Source organism: Amblyomma maculatum, chromosome 1 (genome assembly GCF_055883805.1).
Source record: "Amblyomma maculatum isolate TAMU_Amacu chromosome 1, ASM5588380v1, whole genome shotgun sequence".
Taxonomy (NCBI): domain Eukaryota; kingdom Metazoa; phylum Arthropoda; class Arachnida; order Ixodida; family Ixodidae; genus Amblyomma; species Amblyomma maculatum.
The window spans coordinates 255,600,734-255,620,098 of NC_139344.1; the positions used below are offsets into that span (position 1 = coordinate 255,600,734).

Below are 19,365 nucleotides of genomic sequence, written 5' to 3' on the forward strand. Positions count from 1 at the left end.
TATGCGCAAGTACCACTATTGCCCTTACGCGTCGCCAATGAGACGGTGACATTACCTCCGCGATCATGCTCTCTTGTTGAAGTGAAATGCGACGTGGCGCATACAGGCGATGGCGTCGCCGAACGCGCGGTTACCCTGGTACTCAGCCGAGGTGTTTCTATAGCTCGAGGGCTGGTCAACTTGACCAATGGGCATACCGAACTGCTGCTGACAAACTTCAGCGACGAGCGTCAGCAAATTCCGAAAGGCACAACTGTGGCCTTTTTCGACACCCTCCCAAATGCGCAGCACTGCTGCTTACTGCAACAGAGGGGATCAGTGTGCAAGACACCCGTAACCATCGTTGATGTGAGCCCAAATTTGTCTTCTTCAGAGCGGGACCGCCTTTTAGATCTCATAGATCAATTTCGAGACTGTTTTGCTTCAGAATCGCGGATCGGCCAAACGCCTTTGACAAAACATCGGATTATCACGGATGACTCGATTCGTCCGATTCGACAAAATCCTTACCGTGTGGCTCCGAACGAACGTGAAGCCATTCAGCGCCAGGTGGCCGAAATGCTTAGAGACGACGTTATCCAGCCGTCACAGAGTCCCTGGGCTTCCCCCGTGGTACTTGTTAAAAAGAAAGACGGCAGCTTACGATTTTGCATAGACTATCGCAAGCTCAACCAAGTGACCAAAAAAGACGTGTACCCTCTCCCTCGCATCGACGACTCCTTGGATCGCCTACGAAATGCACGTTACTTCTCGTCGATGGACTTGAAAAGTGGATATTGGCAAATCGAAGTGGATGAGAGGGATTGGGAGAAGACAGCATTCATCACTCCCAACGGATTGTATGAGTTTAAAGTCCTTCCGTTCGGTTTATGCTCGGCGCCAGCAACATTTCAGAGACTGATGGACACTGTGCTTTCGGGACTTAAGTGGCAAACATGCTTGGTGTATCTTGACGACGTGATCGTGTTTTCGGCTACATTTGAAGAGCATCTACTCCGTTTGCTAGCTGTGTTTCAGGCCATACGATCTGCGGGCCTCGCACTAAAACCCGAGAAGTGCCACTTCGGTTACGAGGAGCTGCAGTTCTTAGGCCACGTCGTCAGCCAAGAAGGTGTTCGGCCGGATCCTGAAAAGCTCTCCGCAGTCGCCAAGTTCCCAACACCTACGGACAAAAAGACATTGCGGCGCTTCTTGGGTCTTTGCGCCTATTACGGTCGCTTAATTGCTGGCTTCTCACGAATAGCCTGGCCATTAACTTCACTGACGCGTGACAACGCTGTCTTTCGCTGGGGTGAAGAACAGCAACAAGCTTTCAATGAGCTGAGGAGGCGTCTACAGACACCACCTGTCTTGGCGCACTTTGATGACGACGCCCCTACCCTGCTTCATACGGATGCCAGCAACGTGGGCTTAGGTGCTGTGTTGGTGCAGCGCCAGGATGGTGTGGAAAAGGTAATTGCTTACGCCAGCAGGACCCTATCTAAAGCAGAAGCGAACTACTCGGCAACCGAAAAAGAATGCCTTGCAGTCGTATGGGCGGTTATGAAATTCCGTAGCAGTCTGGGCATGTTGGTTATTCATAATGGAAAAATACAGCGCAGAGAAGGACGAGGACAAAATGAAGACACAGCGCTCGTGTGTCCTATGTGTCTTCATTTTGTCCTCGTCCTTCTCTCCGCTGTATTTTTCCATTATGAAATTCCGCCCTTATTTGTACGCTCGCCCCTTTCAAGTCGTCAGCGACCATCACTCTCTCTGTTGGCTGACGAACTTAAAGGACCCTTCAGGGAGACTCGCGCGTTGGAGCCTTCGATTACAAGAATTTGACATGGCTGTTATTTACAAATCTGAAAAGAAGCACACAGATGCAGATTGCCTTTCGCGAGCGCCGGTCGAACCTTCCACTATGACCGATGAAGACACTGCGTTTTTAGGTGTCATAGATGACGCAACGCTTTCCCAACAGCAGCGAGAGGATCAGGGATTGCTCCCTCTTATTGATTTCTTGGAGAAGCGAACTGCGGCTGTTCCGAAAATTTTCGCCCGAGTAATCCCTTCATTCTTTATTCGCAACAACGTACTTTACAAGAAGAACTTCCGTCCTGGGGGAAACAGTCATCTGCTCGTCGTCCCATCGGTTCTCCGCACTGAAGTTTTGCAAGCGTGCCACGACGAGCCAACCGCCGGTCACCTAGGCTACACCCGCACGTTGGCTAGAGTACAGCACGGATACTACTGGCCAAAACTGCCGGCGACAGTGAAACGCTATGTACGTACGTGCATCGACTGCCAGCGCCATAAATCCCCCCCTGTAAAACCAGCTGGCCTACTCCACCCTCTTCAAGTGCCAGCGACACCTTTTAAGCAAATTGGCATGGACCTCCACCATTTCCGACGTCTACAGCCGGGAATAAATGGATAATCGTCGCCACTGATTATCTGACCCGCTACGCGGAGACCAAGGCTCTGCCAAAGGGTACCGCCGCCGAAGCAGCTAGGTTCTTCGTTGAGAACATTGTCCTGAGGCATGGCGCTCCCACTTATTATAACTGACCCAGGAACTACATTTACGGCCGAACTTTTGGAAATCGTTCTTCGTCTCAGTGGTACCAGTCACCGTAAAACTACTGCCTATCACCCTCAAACCAATGGGTTGACGGAACACCTCAATAAGACCCTCGCAGGCATGCTTTGCATGTACGTCGACGTGAACCACAAGAATTGGGACGAAATACTTCCCTACGTCACGTTCGCCTACAATACGGCCCGCCAAGACACCACTCGCATGACAGCATTCAGCCTCCTTCACGGGCGACCAGTAACAACTATGCTGGATGCAATGTTGCTCCCGAATGCCGACACCGATGATCTCGATCAGGACGCCGAGGAATTCGCTCAGCGTGCAGAGGAAGCTCGCCAAATAGCGCGTGTGCGGATCAAAAATCAGCAGGAGCATGATGCACGACGCTACAATCAGAGACACCGACATGAAATGTACGAACCTGGCGACAAAGTCTGGGTCTGGACGCCTATTCGCCGGCGTGGACTCTCCGAAAAACTATTGCGGCGATACTTTCGACCCTATGTTGTTCAGCGACGTTTAACCGACGTCACTTATGAGGTGATGCCAGACGGGGTGTCGACATCAAAGCGACGCCAGCGCCAAGCTGACGTCGTCCACGTCGTGCGTATGAAGCCATACCACTTAGTCTGACCTTAACCTCCTACTTCCTTTTGTTCTCATCGGGACGATGCTTCCTAAGGAGGGGGACAAATGCCGCATAGAAGACGACGCAAAAGATGACGACTATGGGAACACAAGCGCGAGCTGAAAGAAGAAGGAGGAAGCTTGATCGCAAGACTCGTTCTAGGCCACTAATCAAACCGTCTTATATTTCGACCCTCCTTGGCGTTCTGTCGAGACGTGACAATATATATATATATATATATATATATATATATATATATATATATATATATATATATATATATATATATATATATATGTGTGTGTGTGTGTGTGTGTGTGTGTGTGTGTGTGTGTGTGTGTGTGTGTGTGTGTGTGTGTGTGTGTGTGTGTGTGTGTGTGTGTGTGTGTGTGTGTGTGTGTGTGTGTGTGTGTGTGTGTGTGTGTGTGTGTGTGCGTGTGTGTGTGTGTGTGTGTGTGTGTGTGTGTGTGTGTGTGTGTGTGTGTGTGTGTGTGTGTGTGTGTGTGTGTGTGTGTGTGTGTGTGTGTGTGTGTGTGTGTGTGTGTGTGTGTGTGTGTGTGTGTGTGTGTGTGTGTGTGTGTGTGTGTGTGTGTGTGTGCGTGAGTGTGTGTGTGTGCATACACATCGGCCACCACTATTCTTTCTTTCAAAAAAAAAAAATTTACCAAGAAACACGATGTTCATTACACTAAAAAAAATAAATAAAGGGTCTCTTAAATGTCTCCCAAGAGGAGAATGGCGAAAGCCTACCCTTCCTCTCCTATCATTTGTTTCTCATCGTTTTCCTGTTATCGGCGTTCGTTGCAGACCTACATATAATTTTAATTGGTTTGCAGGGAAAAAAAGGCACAATATCTGTCACACTTTCTCCAGAAAGTGTGTTTGGACGGTACACCATCGCTCCTGTAGCATGGCATTCCTTGGCGCGCGTTCAAGTGTGGGATTGCAGATGACAGGATTGCTTGACAAGGAGAACACATCTCGCGGAATCTGGAGCGCAGATGACAGATCTTTGGCACAGATCTCTCGTACAGGATTTCATTCCATGAGCCTTACTATGCTATATTTACATAACTGATGAAAAGGGTTTTAACATGCCTGAGCCATTGTACCATCCTGGCCTAGGAAACGGCCCGACGTCTTTTCGTGACCTCTCGTAAGCCACGAAGTTTCGTTGGTTCATGTATGTTAGAAAGGGATAGATAGTAAATGAGCTGTGGCCTTTGAGTGGCGTGCCTTAAAGAGATATAGTGATGCTAACTGCAAACTATGAGTATGCGAGCATGCTAGCTAACAATTTTGCATTGCGTACAAGGCAGCGTTACACTCGAAAGCAAATGGCGTTGCGAATAAAAAGAGAAAAATAAGGACTGCACAGGCCAAGCTAGTCGCTGTCTGAGTCAGTGGCATGATATGCGGGTTGTAGCAAATGACAATTAAGCGGGAAAGGCGACAAGGTTCATTATTGCAACCGCGTTCCTCCCAAGTATTTTTTTTTCTCCACAAAAGTAGTCGTACAAATAAGAACCCATGTTGGGCGGGATATACGTTCTAAATAACCTCCAGCATATATCGCAGACAGCCGCTTCTTGATACTTAGAAGGAACACAGATATCACAAAAGCATTATGAAGGAAACTGAGTGGAGCGCCCCAACCACTGAACCATCACAAGGTGGGGAGGGGGGTAGACTTAGAATAGATTACAGAAAAATAACTTTATAGCCGAGCGGCATGGCATGTGAAAGCAATAGCAGAGTCCTGCAAACGTATCATTCACTTCGAGAGAGTGTACGCATTCCACGCAAGAACTCCAGTTAAACTTATCGGTTGCATCTCTGGCATTTCCTTGAAGCGCCCCAGATGTGCCAGTGCCGGACACTGCGTTGTTCCTGACGGCGTCATACTCGCGCGACAGATAGTGACTTCGCGACATGCCGTCCCTACACTCTCCATCTTTCCACGTTCCCTTCACATCCTGTGTTCTCTCTTAGCAGATGCTACCTGTAAGCTCTTTCTCTCCTCTCCTTCCATCCCTCTCTCTAGGTCTTAACCCATAAGGAAAGTTCTAACGTCGGCCTTAAGCTGCGTATACCGCAGTTTTATAACTCAAATTTCCCAATCGCATTGCAGTGCCCAACTTAGGAGAGATTTACGATAATAGAAGAGACATCTGGGCGAGTTGGTATGGGGACATAATGAATAAACAGCGCTACAGACTAGGGCGAAGATCAAGAAGCAAATAAGGTGACAGCGCCCATCCTGTTTGCTTCTTGATCATCGTCCTAGTCTGTAGCGCTGTTTATTCATTATGTCAAGAGAGATAAATAGTAAAGAAAGGAACGGCAAAGGGGTTAACCCGGCAATTCCCGGTTGCCTACCGTACAGTTCAGGAGGGGGCCGACTGTAGGTAACCAGCATCAGGGATCAGTGAAACGTTCCTATCGTACAGTAGAGCCCAGCCTGAATTGCAACGTTCCGACTAATACCCGTCCTCCCGCTTTATGCAAAATGTGTGCACTGTAAAGCACTCCAAATGTGACCCGGTCATTCCTTTCCGGGTGGTTAGGGCGGAAAACTTCCCCCGAGCTATCTATTCCCATTTGTAGAGGAAGATCAATTGCAGACTTCGCTCGATAGTTCCAAGTGATATTGAGCGATACTGCTGACCGGCTGCTTGGGCTATTTCCGTCAAGCGTTCTACGCCAGAGCTTCAGCAGAGCTCATTGGAAATCAAGCAGTTCGCATTGCAGGACGTCGAAAAGTTGGAGGCGAGCGCCAAAGCCTACGTGTCCAGGATCCAGTTCGATGTGAACACTTCTCAACTGTCTACAGGAACCGAGTACGTCAGCGCTGCACCCCAGACTGGGACTGCGGGAACGCTCAGCGGTGAGTTCTGCTTATTTTATCTATCTACGAGCAGTTGCTGTTAGTGAGCACCACCTGGGTCATTGTGGTTTTTCTCTCTTTTCCCACAGACATAACATAGAGTTCGGTTGTAAGAGCTGGGTGAAGTTGTCGATATTTCATGTGCTATAGACGCGGTGACCTCGACTTTCTTGCGGGCTAGAAAAAAAAAAGGTGGTTCTAAGCATGGTTTAGAGCCCTCGGAGCACCACAAAAGAAAGTGCTATCATATTTATATTATAAGAAGGGGGTGGGGTTAATTACAGGGTCTTATGGTCCGAGCGCTCAGTGCGATGTGACCAACCCAACAGACACCATCGGCTTCTGCCTCCTCGTTCTTCACTAGCCCCACAGAACTGCCAGTGCATCATTTTCGTCACTGCAATCACCCCCGGGAGAAGAGGGAGCCATCCTGGAGACTCTAGGGGTAGCCAATACGGCCGAGTCGTAAAAGGACTTCTGGCGTTGAACGTGAACAATCTCACTCCGGTGGAGGTACAGATCGGAGAAGATGTGTCAGGCTCGACGACGTAGTTTGCTGTCGACTTCTGCTCAATAACTCGGCACGGGCATTGGTACTTGGCCAACAGTTTGTGGGAAAAGTGCGGGCATGCTGCAGGAACACACAACCAATCAAGCCAGCCGGGTTGAAACGGGCTGACCTGGTCGAAAGTGTGAACGCGAGCTTGTTGACGAATTTGGTTCTCCGTCCTGAGTGATCGCCCAAGCGGCGGTAATCTTTACTCTGGAGCATGCTTCGCGGACTGAGAAACGGCGCAGTACATTCGGAATGGCGAAAACCTTGTAGTGGTCGTCGTGGCGGTATGCTAAGCGAAAATAACGAAGGGAAGGACAGCACCCCAGTTGGCACACACACACACACACACACACACACACACACACACACACACATATATATATATATATATATATATATATATATATATATATATATATATATATATATAGATATATAAACATTCAAAACATTATATGAAACATTCAAAACGGCGTCTTTTATTGCCTTTCTGCACAGCACGGCACACAAAGAAAGAAAGTAACACTGATGTGATCGGTGTTGGGAGCCAAGACTTCTTTGCAGCGTGACCAGGAGGGCGAGACATCGGACGGGGAGCGGCAGGGAGAATAGGCGAAGCAAAGACGTTTATGTACGCTTTTTACATAGTGAAGTATGTAGAGATCAAGAAGAGAGTTGAGAGCTCACTCAGCTCATTCAGCTTATTCATCGTGTATACAACTCCACTGCTTAAATACGGTTTCTTTTCCCCACCTAGGGAGCTAGGGAAATAGAGTTCATTTCGGGCGGTCCAATCAGGGAGACACTTGCGAGCATTCCAGGTGCTGCTCACTGCCGACGATGGACGAAGGTACTTGAGCCTCCTCGCATAGCTTCATGTGGCAAGGGTGAACTTCCTTGGTAGCGATGGCGATCTTGAGCTGACAAACGCCGTCCAGGATTCCGAGACTTCCGTCCCTGGTAAAGGTTACTTCCAGTCTTAATTCTTGAAACGTCACGAACACCCCCATTCGGCGAAAAGCTGCAAGCTTTATTGTACGCCAACAATAGGGAAAATTTCTTTGTGGTCACACGGGCGAACGCCAGGCGGGTAATTACACATGAACGGGTGACTTCCCGGAATGTTTGGCGACCCGACAAGGTGATTGGCCGCTGCAGAAGGTGTTGACGATGTGACCGCAGCAAGTGGTGGCGATGTTGCCACCGACATGGTGCCTTCGGTGCTGCTGCTCACTAGCCTAGCTTGGTTGCTGTTATCAGCCACTGGATCCTCGAATACTCAGAAAAGGAATGTGGCGGCAAAAGCGGCTTCTAGGCGCCCTGTCCCCGAACAGGGACGCTAAAATTCGGAAGTATATACAAGGCTGAACACGGTCGTAACAAAGATGATGGTCATTATTTCACAGTTAAGGGCCCTTCAACCGATAAATAAATGTTGATATTTTTGTCAGCGTAGATCCTTAACAGTCCAAAATCACAAAAACAAGAAGCAATTACGGTTAGCTACGTATAATGTTGCCGTATCCATGTTTGTCACGCTTTTCAGGCAGATCTTTTGCTATGCGTAAAGTGGTGCCAGCTGTCCATTTTACCATTTTATTCGTCCTCTCGAATTGATAAAAAAAAAACAAAAAAAAAACGGAGAGGGAGCCCGGACCAGCAAAAGCTTTGCCAGGCTTCAAACGAATTAAATATAATTAAAAGAGAGCAGATGCTTGAGATAAAAAGAAAAAACTTTTTTAAAAAGCGAAAGAAGGTATTAAAAAAAAACACAAAGAAACGAGGTCCATGTCGCAAGGTGGCCCACGCTGGCTTGAGAAGAATAAAAGGAAAAACCCGGAAGGTACCATCCAGACCTGCAAATTAAACAAAACAGGAACCAGAACTAGAAAAGAAGGGAACAGCAGCAAAACAAGAGTCATATAAAATGACAAATAACATACGAAGAGAGAGGCAGATGTACAAAACCCAAAGCATAAAAAAAAAAGGGAGACTGAGGTAGAATAGTAAACAGGACAGTCCCCAACGAGTGCCCTGAGCCCCAATAAAGTGGTTCAGGGCACGCGTGTTTCGAAACATTCAAAACAGCTTTGCATTTTAGCACAGCAGGCCGCAAAAAGTTCTCGTCGCCATACAGGGACACGGCGCCCATCACGCGTTGTGCTTGTTATCATTTTGCGCATCTGGGATATCTTGAGGTGTAGAGGAAGAGAAGACAAGATGGCTTCCGAGGACGGAGGGGTTGAAGTGATCATGGATATAGGAGAACGGGATAGAACATCTGCATCTGCATGTTGACTGCCAGACCGGTAGACAACGCGGATGTCAAATCCTTGGAGGCGCAATGACCTGCTAGAAAGGTTGCCAGAGGGATCCTTCATTGATACCAAGCACAACGCGTGATGGTCCGTGACAACGGCGAATGGTCGGCTGTATAAAAACGAACTTTATGAAGTGCCCAAACGATGGCCACTTTTTTTTTTTCACTGACAGTGTAGTGGGCGTCCAATTTAGTGAGAGTTGGCTACCGGACGCGACGACGTATTTATCACCCCTGCCTTACGTTGAGCGAGCCGTGCGCCGAGTCTCACACTACTGGCATCTGTGTGCACCACAGTGGGAGAGTTGCGGTCATAATGGCATATTCTGAGAGGGCAGAAGAGCTCGAATGGTGGTGAAGGCGTTGTCGCAATTCAAAGACCACCCAGAAAGAGCTGAGTCATTGTTGAGACTCGGGTCACGGGCGCAACGATAGACGCGAAATTCCGGACGATAAGGACAGAGGCCAACAGATCTGCGAAGTTCATTCATAGTTGTCGGCTTAGAGAAGTGAGCGACATCACGTAATTTGGCTGGGTCAGGAAGCACGCCATCTTTGGATATCACATGACACAAAATAGTCAACTGGTGTGCGGCGAAGCGACAACAATTAAACTGCAGGCCAGCATCGAAGAGGCATTTCAAAACGGTCTCGAGTCAAGTCAGATGCGTCGCGAAGTCGGAGGACAAGACGAAAATATCATCAAGGCAGCAAAGTCGTCTTCGATGTCAAGTCACACATTACCGTCTCCATCATGCGCTCAAAGTCACCGGGCGTTGTACAATCCGAATGGCATGACGTTGAATTCAAGTCAGCCTCCTGCAGTCACAAAGGCTGTTTTCGAGTGGTCAGAGTCGGCCATTGAAAACTGCCAGTAACGGGAGCGCAAGTCCAACGATGAAACGAATTCCGCGCCGTAAAAGCAGTCAAGGGCATTGTCAATGCTAGGAAGCGGGTAAACGCATTTATGACTATCGTGGTTAGTTTACGGTAAACGACAAATAAATTACGCTAGCCGTCCTTTTTGACCAAGACAACGGGTGAAGCCCAGGGTGTAGTATTCTACCAAATGACATGGCATATCGTAGACCTGCTCCTTACACGACGCTCGAAGGAGGAAACATAATAAGGGTGCTGCCGCAGTGCGGCATGAGTGACAGCCACATTGCCGCCCAAGAAGCATGCTGAACGTCGAAGGGACGAAAATGGTTCAGCAGTGTAAGAAGCGGGGTCTCTTGAGTAGGCTTCAGGCTGTCTTCATATAGTTGTGCAAATACGGATGAAGTGACAGAACCTGAAGCATAGGAAGGCGGGCTGAGGACATTCAGTTTCAGGGTCAGATCACCGGACGTAGAGGAAATGCGATTGTAAGAGGTAAGTCGGCTGGGTCGGCGTGTCTAAGGCAGGTACGAGCAAGCATGGTTCAAAGAGAGGAAAACGGGTTATAAAGAGTCATTTTGGTTACAGATTGGTCCACAATGAGAACAGCAAATGGCAGGTTAAGGAAACTGGGAATTAAAAAACGTCGGGTGTAGTGAGCAAGGCAGAATCGGGTACAGAGTTGTAGGACAGTGTGACAACGACGCAAGTGTTGGGGCACGTCAGTGTCTTTGATGACGCATAGTTTTCCTTATACACGCGCCACAGCGTCCACGCGCATGTTAGGCAAAGCAGAAAATTCCACCTCTGCGCAGTCGGAAACGGTGTTGTGCCGAGATTGGAAGTCCTAGCGGTGGAAATGGCGTACTTCAGGCACGGCGGTTGTCTCCAGTACGCCACTAGCTGACGGCTGGGGACAATGGCCCGACAGGTGGCACGCAGATGTCCGGTAGGCTAGTGAGCAGAAGGGAAAACTGCTACATACGTGAGTGGCGCAGTCACTGTGCTTTGGCTTGGCTTGTAAACGCGGCGAACAGCTTCGGCAACTTGATCCCGGATGACATGGCGTACTGCGTTGATGACGACTCCTGGGATTAGGGAACCAATGAAGCTGTCGTTAAACGTCCTCACGCACAAATTCTTCAATGTGATGAAGTAGAGTGGAATCAATGCGAGTAGATAAACTTGACAGGGGCTCATCTGGTCGTCTAGCAACGATGCGTTGTCGTCGTAGCTGGTGTAATCGCACAGAGCGATTATATCGGTGACAGTTCGGGCATCTTCAGGCAAAAGCATTTGAAATGCGCACTCATCGATTTCTTTGAGGATATATGCCTAATTTTATCGGTATCAGGCATCGATGCTTTGACACAGTGACAAAGGTCACATATGTCCTCGGCATAACTTGTAAATGTCTCTCCATGGTGCTGCGCATGCTCACGCAAGCGGCGCTCGGCTCGAAGCTTCCGTTCCTCTTGGCGACCGAGCCCGTCCGTAAAGCGTGTCTTGAAGACGGTCCAGTTAGAAAATAACGTTGGTCACTTTAAGCACGTCGTTCTATTTGTTATGAGTACTCACGCGCTCGTAGGATGCAATCCAGTCTTCGACATATTGATCATCGGTGCCGCTGTAGAGGGGGGGGGGATCACGTTGGTGTATGGGCCCAGTAGAGATGATGGAAAGCACCGGAGACACTGACAGTTGGTCGTGCGAGATCACAGCAGAGGTCACTGGCACTGGTAACTTCCAGGTGAGAAGTTCTCGGGGACGGTTGCGGTGTACTTTGCAGAGTCTGGCTGGGTTCAGGTACCCCGCAACCGCCTTCAATTGTAAGACAGGGTTTATTTACAAAGACTGATGGTCCGAGCTCAAAGCGCACGGTGTCCAAACCAACACACACACTCTCGGTTTCTGCCTCATCGTTTTTCATTAGTCTTACACAGCTGCGACTACTGTGCCGGAGTTCCCGGGTTCGAACCCGACCTCGGCGGCTGCGTTTCGATGGAGGCGAAACGAAGTGGCGTCCGTGTGCTGTGCGATGTCAGCGCATGTTAAAGATCCCCAGGTGGTCGAAATTACTCCGTAGCCCTCCACTACGGCTCCTCTTTCTCTCTTTCCACTTTCATTCCCACCTTCCTCCCTTCCCTTACGGCGCGGTTCGGGTGTCCACAGAGCAAGTGTGACAGTTACTGCGCCTTTCCCTTCCTGTGAACCAATTTAACTTATTTAACAGAGCTGCCACTGCGTCATTTTTGTCACTTGAATTTATTTATTTATTTTTCAAACGGTCCTATAGGTATGGGTTGTACATGAGGGGCGGGCAGCCACTGGACATATTGGTGGGTCAGCGGCAGGTTTGTGCATGCACGTTCATAGGAGCCCTTCAGAAAACGCTATGCTATTAAGGGCGCACAGCCTTGATGTTCAAGATGTTAGCAAGCGCTGGCATGTAATTGCTGTCGTTCGGGCGCATTAATTACAAAGCGTCAATGACTGATCTTACTATTACGACTCGCTGTGCGGCTGGATCACCCCTGCAGGATCCGGGTCGCGACCCAACGCCTTTGTCCGACGGCAGGTGAACAGCCCTGGCGACACGCGCACCGCATTTCTTCCTCCGGGCTTGATTTTATGGAAACCGCTGGACAAGCTGGCAGACCAAGTAGCGGATGCTATTCGCGAGAGCCCTCAAAAGATGCTTCGCCTGGTGCACATCTGTGAGGCCCTGCAGTGAGTCTCTGACCTTTCTCTTTCTTAGCACGCGGGGTTGCGGAGCTGTCGCGCCTGTGATCGCGAAGATCCTGTATTGCCACCGATACTCGATTACCAAAGTGTCTTCCGCCGCGCGAGTGCAATCGTTACCGCATTTGAAAGATAATGGTAAATTTTCGTTTGCTCCCAAGGACCAGCCAAAATTTTTAAAATAAATTTACTTCTCGATTATTTGAAGTTGCGATGACGGTTGTTCAGCCACACAGGGATAAGTTATTGCTACGTAAATATAATCTAAAAATTCATAACTTTATTCCCTCTTGGCGTCAGGCATCCAGGGTCCAGCCTCAGGTATTGTCTTTCGCTCTCAGGGATCCGCTTTCAAAACCTGTCTTTACAGCATTCACATTTCAATGCGAAAACATTTGAGAGCGACCATGCCTGTATTTGTACACAGAGCGCGAGCTATCCACTGCACGAGGCGTTCCGCGACCGAGCCACACCCCGCAGCCGGCGTTGTGATCCAAAGAACACGCACGGGTCCCTACGTAACCCTGACGTCAAGTGTCCGAAAAGACTTCGTGAACCAGTTCGCGCACGCTACACGAGCGAGTAGGATACGCGCTGTGGTTGCTCAGTAACAATGCTGACTCCCGCCCCCCTTTTCCCTTAGGCCGCGGGATCGAATCCACGCCGCATTTTGGTGGGAAGGCGGAGTGATTATACACCCGTGTGGATGTCATAGCGCCCTAAAGAACCCTCTTTAGTCTAAACTAATCTCAAGCCTTCCATAACGGCATTCTTCGAACTTTGTCGCTTCTGGATGCTAAGGCTGCTCCTATGCCACCTGCTAATGAGGAGAGGTGAAAGGATGGCGCAGTAGTGACATTAAGACACAATTGTTAGGTATACCAGAGAGCGCTTCTCGTGAGCTTTCGCTTACTTTAGCGGTTCATGCAGCATGATACAACCATTGCACAAGTTGATCAGTCTTTCCTGGATTGTAATACCTTTTCAGTTAATGTAGATGAAGTTATGTGATGTTAGGAAGATAGTGAGAGACCGGAAAGCGTGGCGTGATATGGTCCATAGGGTCAGGAAGAGTCGGACACGACTGAACGACTGAACCGAACTGAACCTATTTTTCATTGCACCGTGGTAATCTGCGATGCGGTTGCCTTCAATTTGTACCCCGTGTTCCTTCGGCATCGACTTCAGTTTGAGGATTAGAAAAAGAAAATAATTAGAATTGCGACCTCTGGAAACTTTGAAGGAACTTGCGCATGTCAGGCCAAATTGCATTTTTTTTTTTAGTCCGCTAGCATTTAGAACCGCAATCGTCGATTTCGCCAATTGCTGTCGACCAAAAACACGAGTGTGTCTCTGGCACATGCTATAGTTGGTATGCAAATGACATTGACGACCACTGATTGGCCGATGGATTGTGGTAGCGTATGAATGCGTGATGATGAGTATGCGTGGGATAATGAAAGCACGAATTAAGGGATTAGTGAAGTTAAGCGTGTAGCAAGGTGCATGAATGCGAAAGAGAATCCGCAAGTGAAGCCGCCGATGTGAGCTTTAAATAGCCTTAAAGCAGGAGCCTAGTGTCCCTGACTATTATATTTTTTTTAGGCTCTGACCGCGCTGCGAACGTCGACGCGAATAATTGAACACATCCTATAAACAATATGCATTTGTCAAGATTGTCAAGAGCATCGAATCACTAAAGTCCGTCACTGAAGCTCCTTCGAATTCCTGCTCCTTATTTGATGTCAATGAGTTTCTTCTCTCTCTCTTCCATGACCCTCCAATGCTCAGGAACAAATATGGATACTATCGACACATGGGCAAAGAAGCTAAGTCCAAGTGGAAGGTAAGTGTAGTTCAGATCAAGAGAATGAGGACGAATAATCGCAAGGGACCTGATTGAACAAAACGAATGTTCGACAGCACGTCTAAAACCACTCAACCACTCAGAAATGGACAGATTGAACACTTATATCTTGGGTATCAGCGAGCTCAAAGGAACCGGAATGGGAGAATTTAATTCCAGCGACAATTATGTCTTTTATTGTGGACACGAATCCAGGAGAAGGAATGGAGTCGCTGTCATAGTAAACAGAAGAATGGGCAAAGCAGTGCTCGGTTACAACTTGAAAAACAACCGAATGATTTCACTTCGGATCCAAGGTCACCCTTTCAACATAGCAGTTATTCAAGTCTATGCACCAACCACTACTGCTGAAGAAGCTTATGTTATAAGTTTTTATGCTGACCTGCAATGCCTTCTAGACCGCACTTCATCATCAGACGTCCTTTTTCTCATAGGAGACTGGAAAGCTAAGGTAAGGAGTGAAGAAATATCCGGAATTACAGGGAGGTCCGGTCTTGGTGACCCAAATGAAGCTGTGCAGAGGCTAGTAGAGTTTTGTCAAGAAAATAATCTGACCATAGTGAATACACATTTTTAACAGCACAAAAATCTCCTGTACACATGGACTTCGCCGGACGGTCTGTACAGGAATCACATTGATTATATTATTTGCCGACAGAGGTGGAGAAGCGCTATCCAAGCAGTAAAAACAAGGCCTGGGCCGATTGTGGCACCGATCATCAGCTTCTTGTTGCAAAATTTAGGCTTCGATTGAAGAAAGCGCAGAAAACTAGAAAGCCATTCAGGTATGATCTTTATCAAATTCCATCAGAATATGCCGTGGAAATGAGGAATCGATTTCAAGAATTAGATCTAGAAGAGATGTGGATTGATGTTCGTAATACAAGAAGTTGCTACTAAGGTAGTTCCAAAGGAAAATAAATGCAAGGAAGCAATGCCGAAAGTTGGGCAAGTTGGTTAACGTTCATGATGGAAAATAGCGCGAAAAATGAAAATAGCGCTTGCCCGTGTCTTCCTTCCGTCCTTCGTGTGCTTTTTCGCGCTATTTTCCATCAAGGAAGCAAACTGATTGTCTGAAGAGGCTTTGCAATCAGCTGAGGTAAGGAGGATGGCAAAAGTTATGGGTGAAAGAGAAAGATACAAGGTTCTAAATGCTGATTTTCAGAGAATAGCAAGGAGAGATGAGAATGCCTTCCGGAACATACAGTGCCAAGCAGTTGAGACCAACAACCAATTTAGAAACACAAGAGATCTGTATAAAACAATCAAAGATATGAAAGGAAGTTTCTGCACTAAGATGGGCGTAATAAAGGACAAACAAGGCATGGACCTCACTGAAGCCTCAGAGATAAAGAAGAGGTGGCAAGAATACACAGAATAGATAGATAAATTTACTGAAAGGAAAAGGCAGAGAGGTTGGCCGAAGTAATTCAAATCTGGCCTGGTACTCTACACTGGGGAAGGAGAAGGAGAGTAGAAAGAAGATCATGATGGGATACGATGTTGGAGAAGGCATATTAAATACATATACAGGCACCGTAGGTTGCTTTACAAGCGCGAATCGAGTCCGCTGGCGCACAAAAAACGGCAAAGAGCACGCACTGCCTGGACACTCTTCCCCTTGTCCTGCCAAGTTCCCAGCAGCAGTTCCTCCGACAAAGGGCCCTTGTCCAAACGCTTCAAGGAAGTGGCTATAGCACACTTCTTTCGCACGCATACGCTGGGCACGCCAATAATAAATGGTCCACAGTATCTGGGATGCCACAAGTTGAACATTCCGGCGAGTCCACCTGTCCAAATAAATGCAAGTACTTGCGCGTGAAAGCCACGTTTAAACGAAGTCTATGCAGCAAGCATGCTTGATGACGCGGAATATCACGCGGAACATAAAATTTCAATGTTCGATCGAGCCTTCTAGACAAATGTGTCGGGTGTCTGGCTGGGCCCAGTAAGCTGCTGTAGCATTATTCATACAACAATCTGCTCTTGAAAAAGGCACAGCTGTTTGGAGGCCATTGATGAGTGAGCTTTTCGCTTCAAGAATTGTACAAGAAGAACCCGAATGTGCAAACCCAACATAAGAAGGTTGTGAAGGTTGTGATCATTGATCTCGAGCCGGGCATCCTGAAGAGTGAAGTTGAGGGGGCTTTGGTCAGCCTTGCTAAGAACAAAGCTGGCGGAATGGATGGCATTCCAGCTGAGTTGCTTCAAACCCTTAACGATGACGCTGTTAACGTTCTGTATACATCGTCAGCAAATTTGGACGACCCTGCAGTGGCCACAGGATTGGAGGAGGTCAGTTTACGTCCCCTTCAAAAGAAAGGCAGTGCCATAGATTGTTCCAACTACCGCACGATCGCGCTTATTTCGCATGCTAGCAAGGTGATGTTGAAATTCCTCCAAGGTAGGCTGCAGCAGTATGTGGATCCGGAGCTTCCGGGCGTGAAATCTGGGTTCGCAATGGCAGAGGAACTAGAGACCGGATTGCCAACCTTCGCTGGATCATAAAAAAAGCAAGAGAGTTCCAGAAACCCATTTACTTCTGCTTTATTGATTATGCGAAAGCATTTGACTGCGTAGATCACAGCAGATTGTGGCAAGCTCTCCAAGAGATGGGAGTTCCGATTCACCTCATCTGTCTCCACAAGGAACCTGTATAAAAGACAAGAGGCCAACAGTCAGAACTGAGCATGGTCTTACTGATTTGTTCCCGATTGAGAAAGGAGTGAGACAAGGCTGCATACTGTCGGCCTACCTATATGATGAGTGCATCATGAGGAAAGCCGGTCTGGATGAGTCTTCAGCTAGAGTGAAGATTGCTAGGCAACGGATCAAACACCTTAGATATGCGGATGATACCACTTTAATGGCAGAAAGTAAAGTGGAATTTAAGAGACTTCTGACGCGCGTGAAAGAAGAGAGTGAGAGGTTTGGGCGTAAACTGAACATTAAATAGACTAAGATCATGGCATCTTGCCTTATCAAGTCCTGGAACATACAGGGACAAGAAGTGGAAGCCGTGACAGATTTTCTCTTCTTGGGCTCCAAGATTACCACGGAAGGTGACTGCAGCCATGAAATTGGGAGACGCCTGCTTCTGGGAAAGAGAGTCATGGTTAGCCATGACCGCCTAGTAAAGAGCAGAGACATCATACTTCCAACGACGATCGGTATAGCTCGTGCTCTGGTCTTTCTAGTTGTGATGTATGGATGCAAGAATTGGACTGTGAAGAAGGCTGACCGCCGAAGAATTGACGCTTTTGAATTGTGGTGCTCTTGAGAGTTTCTTGGACTGCCGCAGATGATCAAATCAGTCGATATTGTCGACCATAAACCCTGACTGCTCATTGGAGGATCAAATTCTAAAGTTACAGCTCAGCTACTCTGGTCATCTGATGAGAGGAGAGGATATTCGCTGGAGAAAACTTTGATGCTGGGAAAGATTGAGGGTCACAGGAGAACGGGTAGGAAACGAACGCGATGGTTAGATGGCATTCTCGAGGCGCTGCAGTTGAAGCTATCTGAAGATTAGGAAGACAGTGGGAGACCGGAAAGCTTGGCGTGATATGGTCCATAGGGTCAGGAACTGTGGGACATGACTGAAAGACTGAACTGAACTGAACTGAACTTTACTGACTAAAACCACTGACTTGGTAACCTGCATCGGTTGAGATAGTTCAGGAGGAAGAAAACGCGGCAAGGGGAAAAGTACAGAAGATGTACTTTGCAGCAGTTGTCCCTATATTGTACCCGGGATGTTTATTGATTCAACCGATTCCTTAACCTCCTCTTAATCGATGCCCTCTTCCTACGCCACCAAGCGTTATTATATGCACTGCGCGGCTAATTTGAACACATACAAGGGATGTTGATTACAAAGGCGCGAACCCTACAATTCGTTTGGCGGAGGAGGACGGGAGGGAGTTACAGGGTATGCAGATATTGATTATGCGCTTCTTTGGTATTCCTTTATATAACTCGCGCTTGAGAAAACAGCCGCCATCATTTGTTTTAATGTCCTTGTTACCCTTTACCGTGCACTACTGTGCACCTTCGCAGAGAAAAGTGCGGACCACCCTCAAGCAGAAGCGTTTCTTCAAGACACCGGCTCGCTATGGCAGGGACAACTTCTGGGGGTTCAGCTGCAACGAAAGGTATGCACCAGCCCGTGAGTGCGCCCACGCAGTCACTCTCTGAAGGGAACTAGATTGCGCTCCGTTCGCGGCTATCTGAAATGGAGAAGAGGAAGCTCACATGCGTATCGGGATTCAGATGATGAACGATATTTCGGAAGGGTATACCGAATAGGATTGCAGCAGAAGGGAGATGATATAGGCCATGTGGAGGGCCAGCTGCGCAGAGGAACTTAAGAACACTATTATTATTATTATTATTATTATTATTATTATTATTATTATTATTATTATTATTATTATTATTATTATTATTATTATTATTATTATTATTATTATTATTATTATTATTATTATTATTCCATGGCTTCTTACCTGCGTAGCCTTCGCTCTGTCTGACACCATTCGTTGCTGACGAGTATGGCCTGTGACGTCTATAGTCTGAATGACGATAAGCGGTACCTCGACGCCTCTGAAATCTCGATCGACTATAGACCTTTCGCATCTGTTTCGCGTTTTAACTCCCCTCCCTTTCTTTCTCGCTCTCCCTCTTTCTGGTACACAAATACAGACCGCGGAACATGGCCGGTGAAAAGCTGGACCAGAAACGAGAGGCTCAAATCTCTGGCCAGGTTACCTCGGTGAAGGAAACGTGCAAACCGAAGGCCCCAAGCTATGGCCTCTGTGCCGTTTCGGCAGTAATCGTTCAGGAACAGGTAATTATTATTATTATTATTATTATTATTATTATTATTATTATTATTATTATTAT

General features: G+C 47.6%; 1 protein-coding gene across 1 annotated transcript in view; it reads left to right on the forward strand.

The window, feature by feature from the left end:
• LOC146206271 (uncharacterized) overlaps positions 1-19,365 on the forward strand; it is a 36,956-nt gene that overhangs the window by 11,044 nt on the left and 6,547 nt on the right. Inside the window, exons 4-8 of the mRNA XM_084608686.1 lie at positions 5,961-6,096; positions 12,392-12,581; positions 14,385-14,439; positions 18,520-18,614; positions 19,165-19,309. Coding sequence (XP_084464812.1) covers positions 5,961-6,096; positions 12,392-12,581; positions 14,385-14,439; positions 18,520-18,614; positions 19,165-19,309 — 621 coding nt within the window. The remainder of the gene's footprint in view (positions 1-5,960; positions 6,097-12,391; positions 12,582-14,384; positions 14,440-18,519; positions 18,615-19,164; positions 19,310-19,365) is intronic.